General features: G+C 45.4%; 1 protein-coding gene across 1 annotated transcript in view; it reads left to right on the top strand.

Moving 5' to 3' along the window:
* The window catches only part of LOC110497981 (serine/threonine-protein kinase PAK 6), a 26,417-nt gene continuing 4,003 nt past the window's right edge, over nucleotides 1-22,414 (top strand). The window contains exons 1-5 of the mRNA XM_021574481.3: nucleotides 1-692; nucleotides 12,945-13,192; nucleotides 14,350-14,961; nucleotides 16,398-16,931; nucleotides 19,309-19,442. Coding sequence (XP_021430156.3) covers nucleotides 12,989-13,192; nucleotides 14,350-14,961; nucleotides 16,398-16,931; nucleotides 19,309-19,442 — 1,484 coding nt within the window. The 5' untranslated portion in view covers nucleotides 1-692; nucleotides 12,945-12,988. The remainder of the gene's footprint in view (nucleotides 693-12,944; nucleotides 13,193-14,349; nucleotides 14,962-16,397; nucleotides 16,932-19,308; nucleotides 19,443-22,414) is intronic.

A 22,414-nucleotide genomic window follows, 5' to 3' on the forward strand; every position in this document is an offset into this window, starting at 1 on the left:
AGGGCCACTGCAAAGACAGCCCAATGAGAAGGTGGGAGGAGGTAGGGAGGTGATAAAGGGAGCGAGAGAGTGGGAAGGGGTGTGTGTGTGTGTATGTGTGTGTGTGTGTGTGTGTGTGTGTGTGTGTGTGTGTGTGAGAGAGAGAGAGAGAGAGAGAGAGGAGGGAGGGATGTGTGTGTGTGTGTGTGTGTGTGTGTGAGAGAGAGAGAGAGAGAGAGAGAGAGAGAGAGAGAGAGAGAGATAGGGGGGGGGGGAGAGAAGCTCTCTGTATGGCTGTGATAGTCTCTCATCCTGGATACTGCCTTTCCTCTCTGGTTTTGTCCCTTTCACTGGCCACCCTGTGTCCCCAGGAGCAGGCAGCGGTGCAGCGGCACACGGACAAGTTGTTAGCCACGGAGGAAGCTGGGGATGAATCATCCCCCAAAAAAGAGCCATTGAGATGGCAGTGTGTGCGTCTGCCTGGAGGGAGGAACGCGTCAAGCTTTCTCAAGCAAGCAGCAGCCTGCAGTGTGTGCCTGCTTGAGAGCCAGCCCTCCTCGACTGTGTGTGTGTGTATATTCCTGTGTGAGGGTTTGTGTGACGTAGTGTGTATAACGAGTGCTTGTTGTACAGTGTATGTGTGTGTGCGCACTCTTGCTCGCAAGCCTCTGCCCTTCCTGGAGGAAAGGCTCTCCTTTTCAGCGAACCGCAAGGTAAGGAGCCTGCCATTTTTATAGCACTAATTTCTCCCTCCACAGACCCTGTTTATTCCCTCTGGGGAGGGGGGATGGGGGCATGGGGGAGAAAAAAGGAAAAGTGGCTTAGCTCCATTGATAAAGAGCGGGCTACTGTGTGTGTTTGTGTGTGTGTGTGTGTGTGTGTGTGTGTGTGTGTGTGTGTGTGTGTGTGTGTGTGTGTGTGACGTCTGCAGGCAACAGCGTTGGTGGAGGAGATGCAAATACAGAGGGAGAGAGTGACATAGAAAGAGAGGGGGAGGGAGAGAGAGAGAGAGCAGAATGCAGTATGCCCATGTGGTAATAAGGGAGAGAAGAAAATACTATGAAAAGCTGATTGGGTGATGTGCTGGATTCTGGGAAAGGCTGCATCTCAGAAAGGAGCTGCTTTCACCTTCTGCCCACCTACCCCACGTTCTCTCTCTCTCCCTCCATCCCTCTCTCTGTCCTCAGCTTCTGTTGAAAGGATGTAACCTCAGTTTAGCTGGTGTACAAACAGAGTTTTGACAGATTTAATCATGTGAAGATAATATAGACAAAGTTATAGCATTTCATGCTGATTATATGTATGCACTGACAATAAAGGTGCTATTTGTTGTCACTATGCATCTGTCCTTATCTGTGACTGTGAGCTGAGAGCTCAGGTGAACTCTATAGCTTTATATCAGACGAACACTGAGTTGAAATGGATCCAGCTGCTGCATGTATAGTTATGCTTACGTGGATGCCGAGGGAAGGCATCCACATAAGCTTTCTTCTTCTGCTCAGTGAAAACATGCACAAAATGTGTTCCTTTTGTGAGTCAGGATGGTTGTACTGTACACAGTTCTTGACTTGGGCAGGAGCTCTGCTGGGGACCGGCCCCTCAAATTTTCTACTGCTTGAGCTCCTGTTCCTATTTTAGAACATTAGCTCAAAAGTATTGTGGAGTTCCTGCACCTAAATATAAACAGTACCGGCACCCAAAATGAGTCCCGGCACCTATTTCATTCCAAGTCAAGCACTGACTGTACTCTGTGGAATTGATGATACAGAGAATACATGTTCAGGGAATAGCAGAGACCCAGTGGCAGACTGACAGTTAAACAGTCATGTCATTTCGCAAGGTCTTATACTATAGATTGCATTATTGTAATAGTCTACGCCACACTAGTCTTGTTTTAAGTAATTAAATAAATTAGAGAATATAATGGTATATAGTTTTCATGGGATTGCTGGTACGGTAAAACATTGATGGATTTCTCTTTACTGTGACCAGTGGTTAGGACTCTAACTACATGCTCTGGAGGGACACACTGCCAATTATGTCTTAAAATAACTGTCCAGTGTTTCCAGATTTCTCTGAAATATGACCTATAATTAATTACAATATAGGTTAAATATTTTTGTAACTTTTTATTTGATTAAGTATGTTACAAAGCAACTTTTCTGTGTTGAAATGGTGTGAGTGTACCCAAACAACAGAATGGCGTGGGCATATACCGGTCATTCATATACTGTATACCGGTCAGAACACTTATTGGCCTGCTTGTCTTCCTCAGGAGGGTGACATCATCCTCTATGAGGAAATAGCAAGCATTTTTTAAACAATCAGTTTGTGGTTGGGATTTCAAAGTGTTTATTTTCACCTCCAAATTATGCTTTGGCCACAAATACATTATTTGGGTATGAGTTAACAGAATTTTTACTTTTAAAGTGAGATTTTCACTGGACAGTTACTTGCGGCTAGGTGTCCCGCTAGCGTTCCACTATGACAACATCCTGTGAAATTGCAGAGCGTGAAATTCAAAATACATAAATCGTAATAATAAACATTCATGAAAATACAAGTGTCTTGCATAATTTTAAAGCTTAACTTCTTGTTAATCCAACCGCGTTGTCAGATTTCAAAAAGGCTTTACGGCGAAAGCACACCATGTGATTATCTGAGGACAGCGCCCCACATCAAAATACTTTTTCAAACCAGCACAGGCGTCACAAAATCACAAATAGCGATAAAATAAATCACTTACCTTTGAAGATATTCCTCTGTTTGCAATCCCAAGGGTCCCAGCTACACAATGAATGGTTGTTTTGTTTGATAAAGTCCTTCTTTATATCCAAAAAAGTCTGTTTAGTTGGCGCCATTCATTTCAGTAATCCACTCGTTCAACATGCATACAAACGAATCCAAAAAGTTATTGGTAAAGTTTGTCCAAACAAGTCAAAGGATGTTTCTAATTAATCCTCAGGTACTCTAATATCTAAATAAATGATAATATTTAATACGGAGAGTAGTATGTTCAATAGGGAAGATAAATAACGAAGAGTGCAAACCTCATTCACGCGCACAACAAGACTACTTTTCTAATGAAGGACACCTTGGATAAACTACAACTACTTGTTCATTTTTCAAGAAACAAGCCTGAAACCCTGTCTAAAGACTGTTGACATCTAGTGGAAGACATAGGAACTGCAATGTAGGTCAATTTTTTTGTATATCCCATAGGCTAGCATTGAAATGGCCTGTGACCTCAAAACAAAATGTCCAGATGGATGGTCCTCGGGTTTTCACTTACCATATAAGTTCTGTTATACTCACAAACATTACTTTAACAGTTTTAGAAACTTCAGAGTGTCTTTTATCCAATGCTACCAATTATCTGTATATCCTAGCTTCTGGGCCGGAGTAACAGGCAGTTTACTTTGGGCACATCAGTCATCCGGAATTCAGGATACTGCCCCTAGCCTTAAGAAGGTGTATTCCCGTCTGACTGCAGCAGTATGACATACAGCACTTACCTCTCACACCCTTAATAAAGTTGTGAGTAGTTGACCCCGTTTGACTCAGCTGAATGGCCCCTGTGCACCTGCAGCACAGCACAGGGATGTTTCTTTTACCTAGCAGGCTAAGGGCCAGTTAGAGCCATCAGACAGGGAAGTGCTGCTCTGGGACATCCTGGATCAACAGATCTATAGAGCTCAGCTCCCCCAAACCAGAGAAGGTTAGGAGTGGCAGAGGCTCCACTCCTAGGTGCTGGAGGATTAATTGAGGTTAATCAATAATCAGCACTCATGCAACTTGATCAGTCATTAATTTACCCCATTCTACATTTTGTAAGTATGTTTAATTAATTGGTGGGGGGAGGCTACAGCTTGGTCACTCTGTATACCACAGCCAGCAGTAACGAACACGCCATGTGTTTGTGTCTCAGGTTTCTCACTGATATTCAAGAAGGCCAGGTAGGGAGGGAGGGAGAGAAAGAGCAGATGAAAGGAGAGTTTTATTATTCCACACAGAGCCAGATGGACATAGAGTATGTTAGCTGGGGGTGAGTGACGCGTCATGCACACTCATGGGTCCTCTTCTCACTTCATTACTTCTTTTGGAGCCTTTTTTTTAATCATTTTCCCCTTCACGGTCTAGCACTGCCTTAGAGTGCTGTCAGAGCGATGGCAAATGAAATGACGCACCCCATGGAGAAGCACACAGGTGCTGCTGGGACATACTTCTTCCTATACTGTATGTACCCTTACCATACAGCCAGCACTGTGTGCACATGTTGGCCTGCCAGAGGAATGCTTGCTTAGCAGTCATGTCCGCTAGGGGAGAGGAGAGCTGAGGAGAGCAGAGTGGTTATTAAAAGCTTACTGTGGCCAATGGCCATGACCAAGTAAAATGAGGACGGGGTGCCCAGCAGTCACATTGTGTGATGAGACAGCGGCCATACTGGATGAAGGAAGAAGAACTGAGCTGCCGCAAATTGACAACATGGGAGATGAAAAAATCGTTGTCATTTTGTCTCTGGGAGAGGTGCGCTGAGGATGAAGCGGTGAAAGATGAATCATGGCTTCATAGGGAGAAGGGTGTACAGTAAAGCTCGCCAGGGAGGCCCAATGCATCAATAAATTAGACCCCTGAGAGGCCATTTGACCTGCTTCATTGATCCGGCCAGATGATACGACTTTATCTGCTGAGAGTCAGATTGTTTAAAGGACTGGTGGAAGCCAGGAGCATCATAAATTAGACAGAGTGCGTGTCAGTAGTATACTTTACTTACCTACTGCCTATAGGCCTGTGGTACAGTTAGAAGTACAATATATGACCGGGCGGTTTGGGGGCTAGGACTCATTAGAGCACTCATTTGGTACAGGCATGTGTCAGCAGCATCCCTGTAGACATGCAGTGAATAGCACATCAAAGATGACGACTTGAGAGGTGCTGCATTTACAATGTCATTATGTCAAAGTTCTTGGGATAGATAAGAGCTAACTTTTAATGTACATGACTCGTACATGTTAGTGTTTCATCAACTCTGGCCTAGTGGAGAACAAAGCCATTTTGTCTCCCACTTACTGGGCCTGGAGAATCTGTGCCAATCTAATTCAGGCAGAATGATGTATATTCTGTGTCAAGCTCCCCGTCCTCTTCTCAAATCCCTCTTATCACGGCTTGTTTACAGCCAGCGAAGCCAGTCAAGGTTGACATATAAAGACATTGAGTCTCTTGGTGTTGAGGAGGGATGACAACATGCAGCAAGATAATAAAGTGAGACAGCAAAACAAGTGAAACGTCAGTGGCAGGCGACAGTGACAGCCCTCACTCAATACCCCCCCCCCTTCCCCTATCGCTCTCTCTCTCTTTGGTCTGTTCCTTCTCTCAGACTATTCCTCCACTCCATACTATGAACATTCAACCAAAAGTGATGTGCAGTCATGCACTGTGTCTACCATACAAGCTCAGAAAGCACAAAGTTGTTGGATAAGGACATTTATGTATTGTCCTGTCTCTGGCTCCATATCCGAGGCTGTTTTCTGTTCATTCAGTGACTAAAAACATGATGAAAAATCATTCCGGTTTTTTTTCTAACCAGAATGTCCGCGGTTGATCCAGTCTAATGACCAGTGACCTCATGGGTGGAATGTTTTTCATATGTTTCATAATTAATAAACAATAAAAAAATGTAACACAGAAAATACAGTGTTTCCATGTCAAACGGTTATGTTATATTTCAGTCTTCTGTGATGTATATAAAGTGTAATATTGGGATGAAAACTCAAAATGTAATACATTTCAACTCTATATCTGACATGGTACAGGTGTCTTGATTTTTTTAGGCCCATAACCATGTGTGTGAGGTGTACACTTTGGTTTCAAAGTATATTTATTTAGGACTACCAAGAAACACTTTGTGACCCTGATTTTGCTCACTGCAGAAGAAGGTTGAGACAGTTCTGACTTTCTTACTTTACAGGAGTCTTTATCTCTTGCAGGGACAGATGATGTAGTTCAGTGAATTTTACATTCTCACTTTTCAAAAATATTGTTCTTTTTAGAGCCATGAATGTGAAATTAATCTGGTTCTGCTCCCAAGTGTGATCTTTATTTGAGCTAGCGATACAATAATACGGTTGGGAAATGCTGTTGTTGTAGCACTAGCTCAAATAAAGACCACACTTGGGAGGAGTAAGCAGCATGCACAAATTAACCTTCTTTATTTTCATAGCATTTTATTTTTGTTCTTATACCACATTTGATGTGTGTAATTAATTTCCTTGAATATGCTGTATTTTAGTGTCCTGTGCCCTCTGCTCAAATAGCTCCTGTTATATTGAGTAATTGTAACATGATTATTGATTATCAGCAAATAAAATCAATTTTTCCTCTATGAGGAAGGTCTGTCCCTAGTGACTCTACTGTCTAGCATGCTATAACACGGCTGCTGGGAGCACAGTCACACTCTGGCAACAATTAACTTAGTGCAGGTTCTATAGCGTGTCTCGCTTTTTGCTTGCACACGACTTGCATGATACATCAGACCACCTATTAATGAAATATACATGCAGGGAGTGTGCCTTTTTGTCTCATATGAATCTAGCTTCATTACACCTGTTTAACACAATAATCATCACGCATGTTGACGCATCTCTGTTATTGCCTCTAGAAGTTACTTTTTAGAGAAAACAGGCAGTCTTACGGAAGGAAAGGAGAGCATCAACCACAGTCATAAACACTGACAGACCCCTCCACCCCTGGCCCCTTGAGGGACAACACAGTCTCATTACACTCAAAGGGCAAAATGGTCATCATAAAAAAGCTGATAGAAGAGCACGGCACAGATCCAGCTGTGCTATTTAGCCTTGCATTATGCTTATTTCTACATTGACAAACGGAAAGAGGATTACCTTCTGTCCTTTCTCCCACCCACACCTCACAATTTGACACAAATCTTGTGCACAACAAACATGCGTCAGGAGAAACTGTGTCCTAAAATTGGATCAGAGGAGGGCTGAACACAGTGGACACGCTACTAATCCTACAAGCATATTTACCTACACACTCCATACATCAGTACAAGCCTGCCAAAACAAGATAGAAATGGAATCAGGGCAAAATAAGGAAAACGCTCACTTGAGCTTGGCGAACTCAAATCTAATAGCTCTCTTATCTCTCTGTATCTCTTTCTACCCCCTCCCACTCAACATCTCCAAATCTGGCTGATATAACTACGGTAGGAGGGTGCATAAGCTATCCCTCACCAGTCCTGTCCATAATGGATTGACGGGATAACTGAGAGGCTTGTCTGCATGTTAAAGCTGCTCACAGGGAGTATGGCTGTTGTTAGATCTGAAGATGAGCGCAGGGTGTGAAGGCATGTTTGGGGTCTGAGGTATGTTGTTTACAGGGTCACTGACATACTAGAATTATAGGCTGTCTGTTTGGAAAATGGGGCTGTAATTCATACAAATTAGAAGTGAGAAAGGCTAAATCTCAGGAGTGATTATTGGTCAGACTGTCACTGTACTACTAGAATAAGTATGCCTTCCAACCAAAGTAGGCCAGTACGACTGATAAAGATTTAGCATGTGTCCCTTTGACAAGTGATTTTAAATGATTGTTTGTTCTGAGCCATCAATCGTTTAAAATGTAATTGTCAAAGGGACATGTGATTGGTTCTGTGTTCATGGCAGATATTTGGATTCATGCTATATTGCTGGTGTGTTCATGGAGTTAGAAAGAAACAAACCAGTGTAGCACAATTTAGAATTGCCTCATCCTCTTTGGCTTTTGATATCCTTGACAGCATCTGCCCAAGTTTTGCTTCAGCACTTTGGTACGATTCAAGCCAAGCTGCATGGGGTCAAGTCCCTGTAGTTCAGAGTCATTTACAGTGGTGCAAAAAAGTATGTATGTGACCAGAAACCATTATTACAGCAAGTGCAAGTTTAGCTCCACATCCATGTATACTTATTTTCCTATGGGCTGAAAAAACTATAAGATATTGTTATCTGGACATTCATAAGTTTAGTAGATTTGTGAGAGGTCGGTATAAGTGCAGATGCATGTTATTACAGCTTGTAAACCAATATTCAGCTCCTACTTTTCAATTAATTTTGTTGAACATGAATCAAGATACTGTGTTTTTTTATTTGGGTCCAAATACTTAGTTCTTTACTTCGTAATGTCCATGTATACCGAATGGAAACACATAGAAGGAATACAGTGATGTATAATGAATGCTGTTGTGTTCTGTTATCTGCAGGTCTGCATGGCAATGATGCCTCATAGATGATGCCTCATCAATGATGCCTCATAGAATAGCACAGAGCAGTGAGAGCAGCTATTCTGTTTGTGACAGTATCAGCCCATCATCACTGGCATCGGATGACTGTAGCAGTTTGCATTTCACTCATGAGTAAATATTGATTGATCTGCTTGTACAGGAAACACAAGAGTAGTGTATAAATATTTGGCTCAGTACTGCCAACATCTGCACTTCACAGTGCTGAACAGACACAGAACCAGAGAACCGGGCATATGGAGTGAAAAAAACAAAAAAACAGTAGTGTATTTTCTGTCTATTTCGAGCCTTTCGTTACTCAAACTCAAAAGACAAACAGGCCTTAAAAGCCTTTTCATGTTTTAGAGTGAAAAACTAGGTCCATGTCTGAAAACACAGCCAGGTTTACCCTGCTCTGTGGTCCCAGCTCCATTCTCCATCTCACCCACCCCCACCTCCCGACAGCCTCCCTCACGCCATAGTGTCCCTGTCAGATGGAATTCAATTTAATTCCTTCTCAGCTCCACATTATGTACATAGGGAGAGCACATAATGATACGCTTATGCAACACTTAGCACATTAGCCTTGTGATGGAATTATCCTTGGAGGGGGACATGTCCCTCCCAGCATTGATACTCTACTCCCTCAACCTTCCCCCCACCTTCCCCCCCCCATCTCTCCCTTTATAAATCAGGTTAATCTGAAGTGTGACTGGGGGCCTCTCCACTCTGGTGCCAGGGTGAAGACCGGGCTGTTGGCATGCAGTGGGGGTCACTGTTGCAGTTGGCATAACGGGGGTCACTGCAGCTGATTAGAGGGCTGTCTGGGGGAAGAGAGCAGAGGAGGCTGCCAGTGTGATTGCATGCCGAGCTGCAGTAGAGCTGCAGAAATCACTAGATTTCCTCAACTCCCACAATACATCATGGCAGATGTTGGGTATTCTACTGACGGCATCTTTGTTGTGTTAAATGTGATGGTGTGTCATGAGAACTTGTTGCAGTGGGCCACCAGCCATGTTCCCATATGATGTTCTGACAAACATTAATCAGTTCTCCAACAAGACTTGTGTTTTTTTTTTTGTATTTTGTTGAATTTTTACCCCCCTTTTTCCCCCCAATTTCGTGGTATCCAATTGTTTAGTAGCTACTATCTTGTCTCATCGCTACAACTCCCGTGCGGGCTCGGGAGAGACGAAGGTTGAAAATCATGCGTCCTCCGATACACAACCCAACCAAGCCGCACTGCTTCTTAACACAGGGTTCGACCCGGAAGCCAGCCACACCAATGTGTCGGAGGATTTCCCTACCGGCCAAACCCTCCCTAACCCGGACGACACGAGGCCAATTGTGCGACAGAGCCTGGGCGCGAACCCAGAGTCTCTGGTGGCACAGCTGGCGCAGCAGTACAGCGCCCTTAAACCACTGCGCCACCCGGGAGGCCCAACAAAACTTTATCAAAGAGCAGCTCATCTGCAGCAGTATATTTTCAACTAATTATGGATTAAGTTCAAGTACAGCTAATTAAATGATATGTAATATAATTGATTACTGTATCGTGGTACAGTAGATACAGTGGAGTCCAAAATTATTGACACTTGATAGAGATGAGCAAAACTTATGGTATGAAATAAATCATTCAAATACAGAGCTCTTTTGTATGCTACAAACAAGTTATTTTATACTAATACAATTGCTCAGAGAAAGAGATTTTGTTGAAAAAGTAATTTAAAAAAATCTCAAAAAGGTAAGGGTCAAAATGATTGACATCCCTGTTTTCAATACCTTTCAATACCTCACCTTGCGAGGATAACAGCACTGACCCTTTTTCTAAAATGTTTTATGAGTTGGAGAACACACTGGGAGGGATCTTTCAGATCCTTGATATCCTTTGTCTGTACTTATGGACTGCCCTCTTCAATTCAAACCACAAGTTTTCAATGGGTTTCAAGGCCAGAGACAGAGATGTCCATTGCAAAAGGTTATTGAAAGGTATGTCAATAATTCTGACCCCTACCTTTTGAGAAAATAAAATGTTACTTGTTAAACAAATCTCTTTCTCTAGGCAATTATATTCGTATAAAATAACATCATTTCCGATTTGTCTACAAAATAGCTAAGTATTTTTTATTATTTATTTTATACTGTCATATTCACTCGTCTTTTAATTGCAGACCTCATTGTACATATAAGATTCATGACAGCAGTGTCCCTAGCTTACACTATGCCACTCATTTTATACTAATACAATTGTTCAGAGAAAGAGATTTTGTTTAACAAGTAACATTTTATTTTGTCAAAAGGTAGGGGTCAATGCAGTGCAGAGGGCTTTATATCTAAAACTTGAGAGGTCACTTTCCCTAGAAGCCAGAGAAAGTCGTGCTTCTTCAGTGGCATAAGGATGGGGATGGGGTTATAGTGGACTCTAGCAGAATGGTGGTAGACTCCAGCATAGGGAAGTTAGGGGTTATGGTGGTAGACTCCAGCATAGGGAAGTTAGGGGTTATGGTGGTCGACTCCAGCATAGGGACATTAGGGGTTATGGTGGGTAGACTCCAGCATAGGGACATTAGGGGTTCTGGTGGTAGACTCCAGCATAGGAACATTAGGGGTTATGGTGGTAGACTCCAGCATAGGATCATTAGGGGTTATGGTGGTCAACTCCAGCATAGGGAAGTTAGGGGTTATGGTGGTAGACTCCAGCATAGGGACATTAGGGGTTATGGTGGTAGACTCCAGCATAGGGACATTAGGGGTTATGGTGGTAGACTCCATTATAGGGAAGTTAGGGGTTATGGTGGGTAGACTCCAGCATAGGGACATTAGGGGTTATGGTGGTAGACTCCATTATAGGGAAGTTAGGGGTTATGGTGGGTAGACTCCAGCATAGGGACATTAGGGGTTATGGTGGTAGACTCCAGCATAGGGAAGTTAGGGGTTATGGTAGTAGACTCCAGCATAGGGACATTAGGGGTTATGGTGGTCGACTCCAGCATAGGAACATTAGGGGTTATGGTGGTAGACTCCAGCATAGGGAAGTTAGGGGTTATGATGGTCGACTCCAGCATAGGGACATTAGGGGTTATGGTGGGTAGACTCCAGCATAGGGACATTAGGGGTTATGGTGGTAGACTCCAGCATAGGGAAGTTAGGGGTTATGGTGGTAGACTCCAGCATAGGGACATTAGGGGTTATGGTGGTCGACTCTAGCATAGGGACATTAGGGGTTATGGTGGGTAGACTCCAGCATAGGGACATTATTGTTTATGGTGGGTAGACTCCATTATAGGGAAGTTAGGGGTTATGGTGGTAGACTCCAGCATAGGAACATTAGGGGTTATGGTGGGTAGACTCCAGCATAGGAACATTAGGGGTTATGGTGGTAGACTCCAGCATAGGAACATTAGGGGTTATGGTGGTAGACTCCAGCATAGGAACATTAGGGGTTATGGTGGTAGACTCCAGCATAGGGACATTAGGGGTTATGGTGGTAGACTCCAGCATAGGGACATTAGGGGTTATGGTGGTAGACTCCAGCATAGGGACATTATTGTTTATGGTGGTAGACTCCAGCATAGGAACATTAGGGGTTATGGTGGTCAACTCCAGCATAGGGAAGTTAGGGGTTATGGAGGTAGACTCCAGCATGGGGACATTAGGGGTTATGGTGGGTAGACTCCAGCATAGGGAAGTTAGGGGTTATGGTGGGTAGACTCCAGCATAGGGAAGTTAGGGGTTATGGAGGTAGACTCCAGCATAGGGACATTAGGGGTTATGGTGGGTAGACTCCAGCATAGGGAAGTTAGGGGTTATGGTGGGTAGACTCCAGCATAGGGAAGTTAGGGGTTATGGTGGTAGACTCCAGCATAGGGACGTTAGGGGTTATGGTGGTAGACTCCAGCATAGGAACATTAGGGGTTATGGTGGTCGACTCCAGCATAGGAACATTAGGGGTTATGGTGGTAGACTCCAGCATAGGAACGTTAGGGGTTATGGTGGTAGACTCCAGCATAGGAACGTTAGGGGTTATGGTGGTAGACTCCAGCATAGGAACGTTAGGGGTTATGGTGGTAGACTCCAGCATAGGGACATTAGGGGTTATGGTGGTCGACTCCAGCATAGGGACATTAGGGGTTATGGTGGTAGACTCCAGCATAGAGACATTAGGGGTTATGGTGGTAGACTCCAGCATAGGAACGTTAGGGGTTATGGTGGTAGACTCCAGCATAGGAATGTTAGGGGTTATGGTGGGTGGACTATTTGTGTTTTCCTCCCTCTAATGCACTGAAAGCCTGTGGGCTCTGGCCAGGTCGACTGTGTGCTCGTCAGTAAAAGGGCACAGAGAATGAATAAGCCTTAATAGATACCCTTCATTACACACAGGCTTACAAACTTGTCCCCCTAAGACAGGTTATAAGGCACAAAAGCAAATGACAGACAGAAAGCCAGTCTGGAAGATGGACATATCACGGAGAGAATATTTTTTAGACAGACAGATTGGAGTTTATTCACTTGTATTTCATTTTCTAATGGAAGTGTCTGATGTTGTTATAGTAACTTCAATGTACACATTGATGGATAATTGACTGTTCATAGATTAAAAAAGCTGTATGTGACTTTATCAATGGTAACAACAGTAGCTGCTAATTTAGAAAAATAATGTATCGAATGTGTCTATTTCTTGTCTATGCAGGGCCGTCTTGAGTTTGGCAAGCTGTCAGTCTTCTGGACCTGACGATGTTTCGTAAGAAGAAAAAGAAGAGGCCAGAGATCTCAACACCAAAGAACTTTGAGCACCGGGTGCACACCTCGTTTGACGCCAAGCGGTGCTGCTTTGTGGGCCTGCCGACCCAATGGCACAGTCTGATAGAGAACCTCCGTAGGCCCAAGCCTATGATGGACCCCTCCCGGATCACCTCCGTGGAGCTCAAGCCAAAGAAGGTACTGGACCTTATTCTCAGCTCACTTTCCTGTTTGCACAGGTTTTTTTTCTCTGAACGTATTATCTAACAGACAAAAAGAGCTGAGAATGTATACGATTTTATTTCTGAGATTTTTCCAGTTTTAGTAAGCCTCAAAACCCTCCATCACAAGTGTTTTTATCAGGCTATAACGCCCCCTTTAGATCTTCAGCAGAGTTACCCTGCTTTTGTCGTCTAAAGTTTCCCTAGTCCAGCGATGGCAGTGTGGTTGCCAGCACTTGCTGTTCTCCCTGTCATATTGCTTTCTTATCTATCACGGGGCTCAGCTAATGACCCTGCTGTGTACATTGACTGTACTACGCGAATCCTTGAAGACTCCAAGATTTATTACTCCATGCAGGAAAATAATAACGATCCATGGCTGAGGGATAGAAAGTGCACGTACAGCAGTGGAAATGCCAGTGAGCAAAAAAGCCTGCAAATGTAAGGATTTCTGCACTAGGCTGAATACTCATGCCGATATGCCCCTTACAAAAACACAAAACACTTTCATTGCCACCATTGGATAAATTTCAGTTTTGCATTTCAAAATCCCAGTGAAGCAAGGTCATGGTTTTAACAGGATCATCAGGATTGAATTGGTAGTACAGGGGAGACTTGTGTTCTGTATGTAAATAATGTAGCGTTTACGGCAGAGGCAAAGGTTGGAGAGGTTACAAAAATAATTATTACATTTGAGACATTTGTACAATAATTCGCAATTCTGTCATTTGTAATGAATTTGAAGTGGGATGTTAATTAGTTTGGCTACCTGTGCAGCTGTGAGAGCTGACCAGAGCACCATTCCAAAGACAGACAAACATAGGAGACTCTCATGATGATGAACAGAACTTTACTTTAACCAGAGATTGAGTAATCAGAAAATTGGCCTTTCTCCAATAGGTTCAACTGGAAGGCCCAACACATTTTTTAAGTCTGTGTCATCTTGTTTTGTCAGGGCAAGGTGATGCTCTTTTTCTACGCCACTGCGATGTTTGCTGCTTGAGATTTCACTCTTTAGAAAGAATCTATCCGTCATTACAGTTTTTATACAAGCCACATTGCAAAATAGAAGTGCCTGTGTGCAGTATGTTACAATCATTCCAGGTTGGCTGAACATTACTGCTTTCCTTTCAGACCATCGTGCGTGGGAGTATGATCGGTCATGGAGATTACATCTCAACCATGATCTCCGACATGAGCAGGTTGTCGGTGACCAGCTCCAACTCCCTGAGGAAGAGCAGCCCTTCTTCCAGGAAAAGGGCCCAGTCCCTGGGCAGGCTGGGGGAGGTGAAGGAGGGGGACACCTACCAGTATGAAGACCTGGGAGAAGATGAGCTGGAGCAGCAGCAGTGGAGAGACAGGGCTCATAACATCCACAGTGAGAGTGGGACGAGTATTACCCTACAGCCGAACGGCGTTCTCCCCAGGGCCAAGTCCACCTATGAAGTGAGCATCAGCTGTCTGGAGGGACCCCTGGCTCCATCCCAGCCAATGCAAGTGCCTATTAAGGGGGCTTATATCAGCTGTGAGGTGGGTAGCCCCACAGAGACACTGATGGTTAAGAGAGACTTCCAGGTGCCCAGGGTTATGCCACAAAAACAGAGGCCTATCTCGTTCTTCTACAGCCCAGCCATGGCTGTCCAGCATACCGACCATGGGGGTCGCCCCCCTCCGGAGTACAGCACCAACCTCTACATCCACTCCCACAACAGCCCTGGCAGACCATACTCCTCCTACGACCTGAAGGTGAGCAGATCACTTAATCATAATCTCTCATCTATATTTTAGATGGACATTGTCATAGGCCAGCCCGTTTGCTGCTATAACAGCCTCCACTCTTCTGGGAAGGCTTTCCACTTGCTTCGGGTACTTGCTTCCATTCAGCCACAAGAGCATTGGTAAGGTCGAGCACTGATGTTGGGCAATTAGGCCTGGCTCGCAGTCGGCGTTCCAATTCATCCCAAAGGTGTTTGATGGGGTTGAGGTCAGGGTTCTGCGCAGGCCAGTCAAGTTCTTCCACCCCAATCTCCACAAACCATTTCTGTATGGACCTCGCTTTGTGCATGGGGCATTGTCATGCTGAAATAGGAAAGGGACTTCCCCAAACTGTTGCCACAAAGTTGGAAGCACAGAATCGTTTAGATTGTCATTGTATGCTGTAGCGTTAAGATTTCCCTTCACTGGAACTAAGGGGCTTAGCCCGAACCATGAAAAACAGTCGCAGACCATTATTCTTCCTCCACCAAACTTTACACTATGCACTATGCATTGGGGCAGGTAGCGTTCTCCTGGCATCTGTAAAACCCAGATTCGTCCATTTGACTGTCAGATGGTGAAGCGTGATTCAACACTCCAGAGAACGCGTTTTCACTGCTCCAGAGTCCGATGGCGGAGAGCTATACATCAGTCCAGTCGACGCTTGGCATTGCGCATGGTGATCTCAGGCTTGTGTGCAGCTGCTCGGTTGAAAAAACGATTTCATTAAGCTCCCAACGAACAGTTATTGTGCTGAAGTTGCTTCCAGAGACAGTTTGGAACTTGGTAGTGAGTGAGGACCGACAATTTTTAAGTGCTTCATCACTCGGCGGTCCCATTCTGTGAATTTTATACCCCTGTCAGCAACAGGTGTGGCTGAAATGGCCAAATCCACTAATTTGAAGGCATGTTCACATACTTTTGTATATATAGTGTAGTCAACCAATATCACATTGGCCAGTAGCTAACTGTGGTATAAACTGTAACTTACAGCTTTACTCTTTTAAAAATCCTTTTCCATAATATGGCCAGCGAGTTACTTCTTAAACTGTTTTTTTTTAGGTAAAACATAGCAGCCTGCATTCCTGCATTCTACAGTTGATTGCTCAATTAATGCTGTTGTTTTTTTCGGGATGATAAAATATGATTTGTGACTTGATTGCTTCGATGTGCTTGTAAACATTGAGAGATGCTATGTTTGGCATAATCTCAAGGGTACATTGAGGTACCTATGGCAACGTTTTAGCAGGGAGCGCACCAGGTGAAGTCAATGCATAGTGTGAGAGTGAAGCACTGTGATTTACATCCAGTAATAAAGCAAGCCAGGGACCCTGGGAAGACAGCCAACTCTACCTCTATCTCTCTCTCTCTCTCTCTCTCTCTCTCTCTCTCTCTCTCTCTCTCTCTCTCTCTTTGTTATCGTCCAGGCAGAGTCGGCTCTGAGGCACCACCAGTCAGGCTTCCTACCAAGCACCACCAGTAGTCCCTTCATGAGTGGCATCAGACCCCACAGGACGGTACGCTCCTCAGCCAGCTACACCCTGGGACTGTCTCCCAACATGGGCCTGAGACCCAATGGCCCTGACCCCTTTCTGAGACACTCAGGCTGCCCTAATGCTCCCTTCCCCGGACAGGACAGCCCATCCCAGCTCCGGCCTTCCCCCACCGGCTCCCTGGCCACCAGCCCCCCAGGCACATGTTCCCCTGCCTTCAGACCCCCTCAGCACCCACAGAGGCCGCCACCAGACCCCCCCAAGGTGACCCATAAACAGTTTAAGGCTGCCCTGAACATGGTGGTGGACAAGGGAGACCCTCGGTCGTACCTGGAGAACTTTGTAAAGATTGGAGAAGGGTCCACAGGGGTGGTGTGTATCGCTCGGGAGAAACACAGCGGCAGGCAGGTGGCCGTGAAGATGATGGACCTGCGGAGACAACAACGTAGAGAGCTGCTTTTCAACGAGGTATGACGACCTCCACTCAACACTATCCTCAATGACCCCCCTCAAAACACCACCCCGAATCACCAATAAATCATGCTGGGATACATCACATAACAGAGCCCAGATGTTATTTATTTGTTGCCGGGTTTAACATGTTTAATGCATTTTCAATTATCAAACAAAATACATTGAAACTGCTGGGTCAAATGCCCCCTTAGATCCATCTAGTTCTAGCGTGGAGATAGATAACACGAAGTCACTGTTTTGGTACACTGTAAAGTCCATGGAGAATAAGAGCACCTCCTCCCAGCTGCCCACTGCACTGACGCTACCGATACTGTCACCACCGATAAATCCATGATAACCGAGAATTTCAATAAGCATTTCTCTACCTGGACCCGTACAAATCAGCTGGGCTAGACAATCTGGAACCTCTCTTTCTAAAAATTATCCGCCGCCATTGTTGCAACCCCTATTACCAGTCTGCTCAACCTCTCTGTTTCGTATCGTCTGAGATCCCTAAAGATTGGAAGCCGCGGTCATCCCCCTCTTCAAAGGGGGTGACACTAGACCCAAACTGTTACAGACCTATATCCATCCTACCCTGCATTTCTAAAGTCTTCTAAAGCCAAGTTAATAAACAGATCACTGACCATTTAGAATCCCACCGTACCTTCTCATCTGTGCAATCCGTTTTCCAAACCGGTCACGGGTCACCTCAGACACGCTCAAGGTATTAAACAATATCACAACCGCCATCGATAAAAGACAGTACTGTGCAACCGTCTTCATCGACCTGGCCAAGGCTTACGACTCTGTCAATCACCGCATTCTTATCGGCAGACTCAACAGCCTTGGTTTCTCAAATGACTGGCTTGCCTGGTTCACCAACTACTTCTCAGATAGAGTTCAGTGTGTCAAATTGGAGGACCTGTTGTCCGGAATTCTGTCTCTATGAGGGTACCACAGGGTTCAATTCTCGGGCTGACTCTTTTCTCTGTATACATCAATGATGTCGCTCTTGCTGCTGGTGATTCTCTGATCCACCTCTACGCAGACGACACCATTCTGTATACATCTGGCACTTCTTTGGACACTGTGTTAACAAACCTCCAAACGAGATTCAATGCCATACAACACTCCTTCCGTGGCCTCCAACTGCTCTTAAATGCTAGTAAAACTAAATGTATGCTTTTCAACTGATCACTGCCCGCACCTGCCTGCCCGACTAGCATCACTGCTCTGGACGGTTCTGACTTAGAATATGTGGACAACTACAAATACCTAGGTGTCTGGCTAGACTGTAAACTCTCCTTCCAGACTCATATTAAACATCTCCAATCCAAAATGAAATCCAGAATTGGCTTCTTATTTTGCAACAAAGCCTTCTTCACTCACGCTGCCAAACATACCCTCGTAAAACTGACTATCCTACCGATCCTTGACTTCGGCGATGTCGTTTACAAAATAGCCTCCAACACTCTACTCAGCAAACTGGATGTAGTCTATTACAGTGCCATCCGTTTAGTCACCAAAGCCCCATATACCACCCACCACTGCGACCAGTATGCTCTCGTCGGCTGGCCTTTGCTTCATATTCGTCGCCAGACCCACTGGCTCCAGGTCATCTATAAGTCTTTGCTAGGTAAATCTCCGCCTTATATCAGCTCACTGGTCACGATAACAACACCCACTCATAGCACGCGCTCCAGCAGATATATCTCACGGGTGATCCCCAAAGCCAACACCCCCTTTTGCCTCCTTTCGTTACAGTTCTCTGCTGCCAATGACTGGAACGTATTGCAAAAATCGCTGAAGTTGGAGACTTACATCTCCCTCACTAACTTTAAACATCAGCTATCTGAGCAGCTAACCGATCGCTGCAGCTGTACACAGCCCATCTGTAAATAGCCCATCCAATCTACCTACCTCATCCCCATATTGTTTTCATTTACGTTTTTGCTCTTTTGCACACCAGTATTTCTACTAGCCCATCATCATCTGCACATCTATCACTCCAGTGTTAATTTGCTAAATTGTAATTACTTCGCTACTATGACCTATTTATTGCCTACCTTCTCACCCCATTTGCACACTCTATATAGACTTTTTTCTATTGTGTTATTGACTGTACGTTTGTTTATTCCATGTGTAACTCTGTGTTGTTGTTTGTGTTGCACTGCTTTGCTTTATCTTGGCCAGGTCGCAGTTGTAAATGAGAACTTGTTCTCAACTGGCCTACCTGGTTAAATAAAGGTTAAATTAAAAAAATAAGAAAATAAAAACTGTTTCCCAGACAATAATACCCAAATAACCTTTTTTTGCCCATGAGTACCCTCTTGAAATCATCAGGTGCGTTACATGACACCTCTGTTATCAACTGTATGTGTTTGTCCAGGTGGTGATCATGAGGGACTACCAGCACAGGAATGTGGTGGAGATGTTTAAAAGTGCCCTGGTGGAGGAGGAGCTCTGGGTCATTATGGAGTACCTACAGGGTGGAGCACTAACCAACATCGTGTCTGAGACCAGGTATGGAGACATTGCACAGACTTGACCTACACAGCCAGAAATAACTGCTGTCATACAGGGGGCAAATTGTATTGAGGGGTCAATATAATGTCAAATATAGGCATTTTTAAGAGACAAGACTTCAAGGACATGTGTGACAGAAGGATGAAGCAAAATTCTTGTTATGTCTTCAGTACCTATTTTCACCATTAAGGGGTAGTGTGGTACTAATTAGTTGAGAGGACAGGCAACTACGCACAGTCAATCCCATTTTCACTGCCACTTTAGCAAAACACTGTCCTCCTATGGGAAAATATAATCCGATAACATAATTCGATTTGTGTGTGTTCAAATGAAATGTGGTGAAATTAATTTAGTCCCAAAACACAATTGTATCTATGCTCTCATCCTGTTCAGTACTGTATATCAGATACTCTAGAAATGCATAAACAAAAGCAAGAAAATGGCCCACTCGATATTAGACACAAGGAATTGTCAGTGAATTTGAACTCTACCTGTCAATGTATTTTAAATTCCAAACTGAAAGTTGGCTCATTCACAATACAGAGACAGGAGTATACCTCAGAGCCTAGAGACATGGGGACTGAGTGCATTTCTAACTGACATATAAAAATGGGCCAAATCACATTGGCTGTCATTTTCAGCTTTTGTCAGCTAAATTATACCTCCTTCATACTCCAATCCAACCCCAAATACGTTTTTTAAACAATCAATAAAGCTATTAGCCAGAACAAAAAAAAAAAACTATTTTCTGGGGTGTTTCTGTAGCACAGTTCTTCAGTGTTCAAAATCAGGTAGGCTATATTTTCATGATGCAAACACGAGATACAGTGAATGCATGTAGTTGTCTGAACCACCACTACACTCTTCGAAAAAAAGGTTACATCTAGAACCTAATAGGGTTCTTCGACTGTCCCCATAGGATAACATTTTAAAGAAACCTTGATGGTTCCACGTAGAACCGTTTTGGGCTCCATGTAGAACCCTATCCACAAGGATATACTGCTTTCACTGGAACAGGCCCAGATCCCTTTCATTTGCTTGAAGAAAAGATGCAGGAAAAGGGGCCGCAGATCGGGCATCCTTCTGAGAATCCATAGGCGAGCGAGTAAACTCCCACTACTATCCATTCTTCTTGCTAACGTGCAGTCATTGGAAAATAAAATTGACGAGACATTAAAAACTGTAATATCTTCTGTGTCACCGAGATGTGGCTGAACGGCGATACGAATAATATAGAGCAGGCGGGATTTTCCATGCACCGGCAGAACAGAAAAGCTACGTCTGGTAAAATGAGGGGTAGGGGTGTGTGTCTATTTGTTAATATCAGCTGGTGTGCAATGTCTAATGTTAAAGAAGCCTTGAGGTATTGCTCGCCTGAGGTAGAGTACCTTCTGATAAGCTGTAGACCACACTATCTACCAAGAGAGTTCTCATCTATATTATTGGTAGCCGTTGTCACGATCGTCCTCCTCTTCGTCTGAAGAGGAGAGGCGAGAAGGATCAGAGGACCAATATGCGGCGTGGTAAGTGTCCATGGTGAATCTTTAATAAAGAAAGACTGAACACTATGCAAAAGAGTAACGAAAACAATAAACCAAATACGACCGTGAAGCTACAAAATGAGACCTGTGCTGACACAAGCCACTAACATAGACAATCACCCACAAACAAACAGTGCAACCCAGGCTACCTAAGTATGATTCTCAATCAGAGACAACTAATGACACCTGCCTCTGATTGAGAACCATACTAGGCCGAAAACATAGAAATGCCCCAAAACATAGAAAAACAAACATAGACTGCCCACCCAACTCACGCCCTGACCATACTAAATAAATACAAAACAACGGAAATAAAGGTCAGAACGTGACAGTACCCCCCCCCAAAGGTGCGGACTCCGGCCGCAAAACCTTGACCTATAGGGGAGGGTCTGGGTGGGCGTCTGTCCGCGGTGGCGGCTCTGGCGCGGGACGCGGACCCCACCTCATCATTGTCTTAGTCCGCCTTATTGTCCGCCTCCGTGGCTCTCTCAGCATGACCACCCCTCTCAATGACCCCACTGGACAGAGGGGCAGCTCGGGACAGAGGGACAGCTGCTCGGGACAGAGGGACAGCTGCTCGGGACAGAGAGACAGCTGCTCGGGACAGAGAGACAGCTGCTCGGGACAGAGAGACAGCTGCTCGGGACAGAGAGACAGCTGCTCTGGGCAGAGGGGCTCCGGCAGCGGCGCCGGACAGGCGGGAGGCTCCGGCAGCGGCGCCGGACAGGCGGGAGGCTCCGGCAGCGGCGCCGGACAGGCGGGAGGCTCCGGCAGAGGCGCCGGACAGGCGGGAGGCTCCGGCAGAGGCGCCGGACAGGCGGGAGGCTCCGGCAGAGGCGCCGGACAGGCGGGAGGCTCCGGCAGAGGCGCCGGACAGGCGGGAGACTCCGGCAGAGGCGCCGGACAGGCGGGAGACTCCGGCAGAGGCGCCGGACAGGCGGGAGACTCCGGCAGAGGCGCCGGACAGGCGGGAGACTCCGGCAGAGGCGCCGGACAGGCGGGAGACTCCGGCAGAGGCGCCGGACAGGCGGGAGACTCCGGCAGCGGCGCCGGACAGACAGGACCACCTGCAGGGAGGAGACAGAGAGACAGCCTGGTGCGTGGGGCTGCCACAGGAACCACCAGGCTGGGAAGACCTTCAGGAGGCTTGGGGTTAAGAGGAGGCACCTGAAAGACCGGGCTGTGGGGGAGCACTGGAGCTCTGGTGCGCAACCTTGGCACCACTTCCCCAGGCTGGATAACCACTCTAGCCCGGACCGTCCAGAGTGCAGGCACAGGTTGAACCGGGCTGTGGGTAAGCACGGGAGATCTAGTGCTTACTACACGCACCTCTCCCTTCGGCTCCATTCCCACAGTCGCCCGGTACGAGCGGAGCGCGGGTAGAGGACGCACTGCACCCTCCCAGCGCCCCGGAGACACAGCACGCAG

This window comes from Oncorhynchus mykiss, chromosome 19 (genome assembly GCF_057628025.1).
Source record: "Oncorhynchus mykiss isolate SJ-2025 chromosome 19, ASM5762802v1, whole genome shotgun sequence".
In the NCBI taxonomy this organism is placed as follows: domain Eukaryota; kingdom Metazoa; phylum Chordata; class Actinopteri; order Salmoniformes; family Salmonidae; genus Oncorhynchus; species Oncorhynchus mykiss.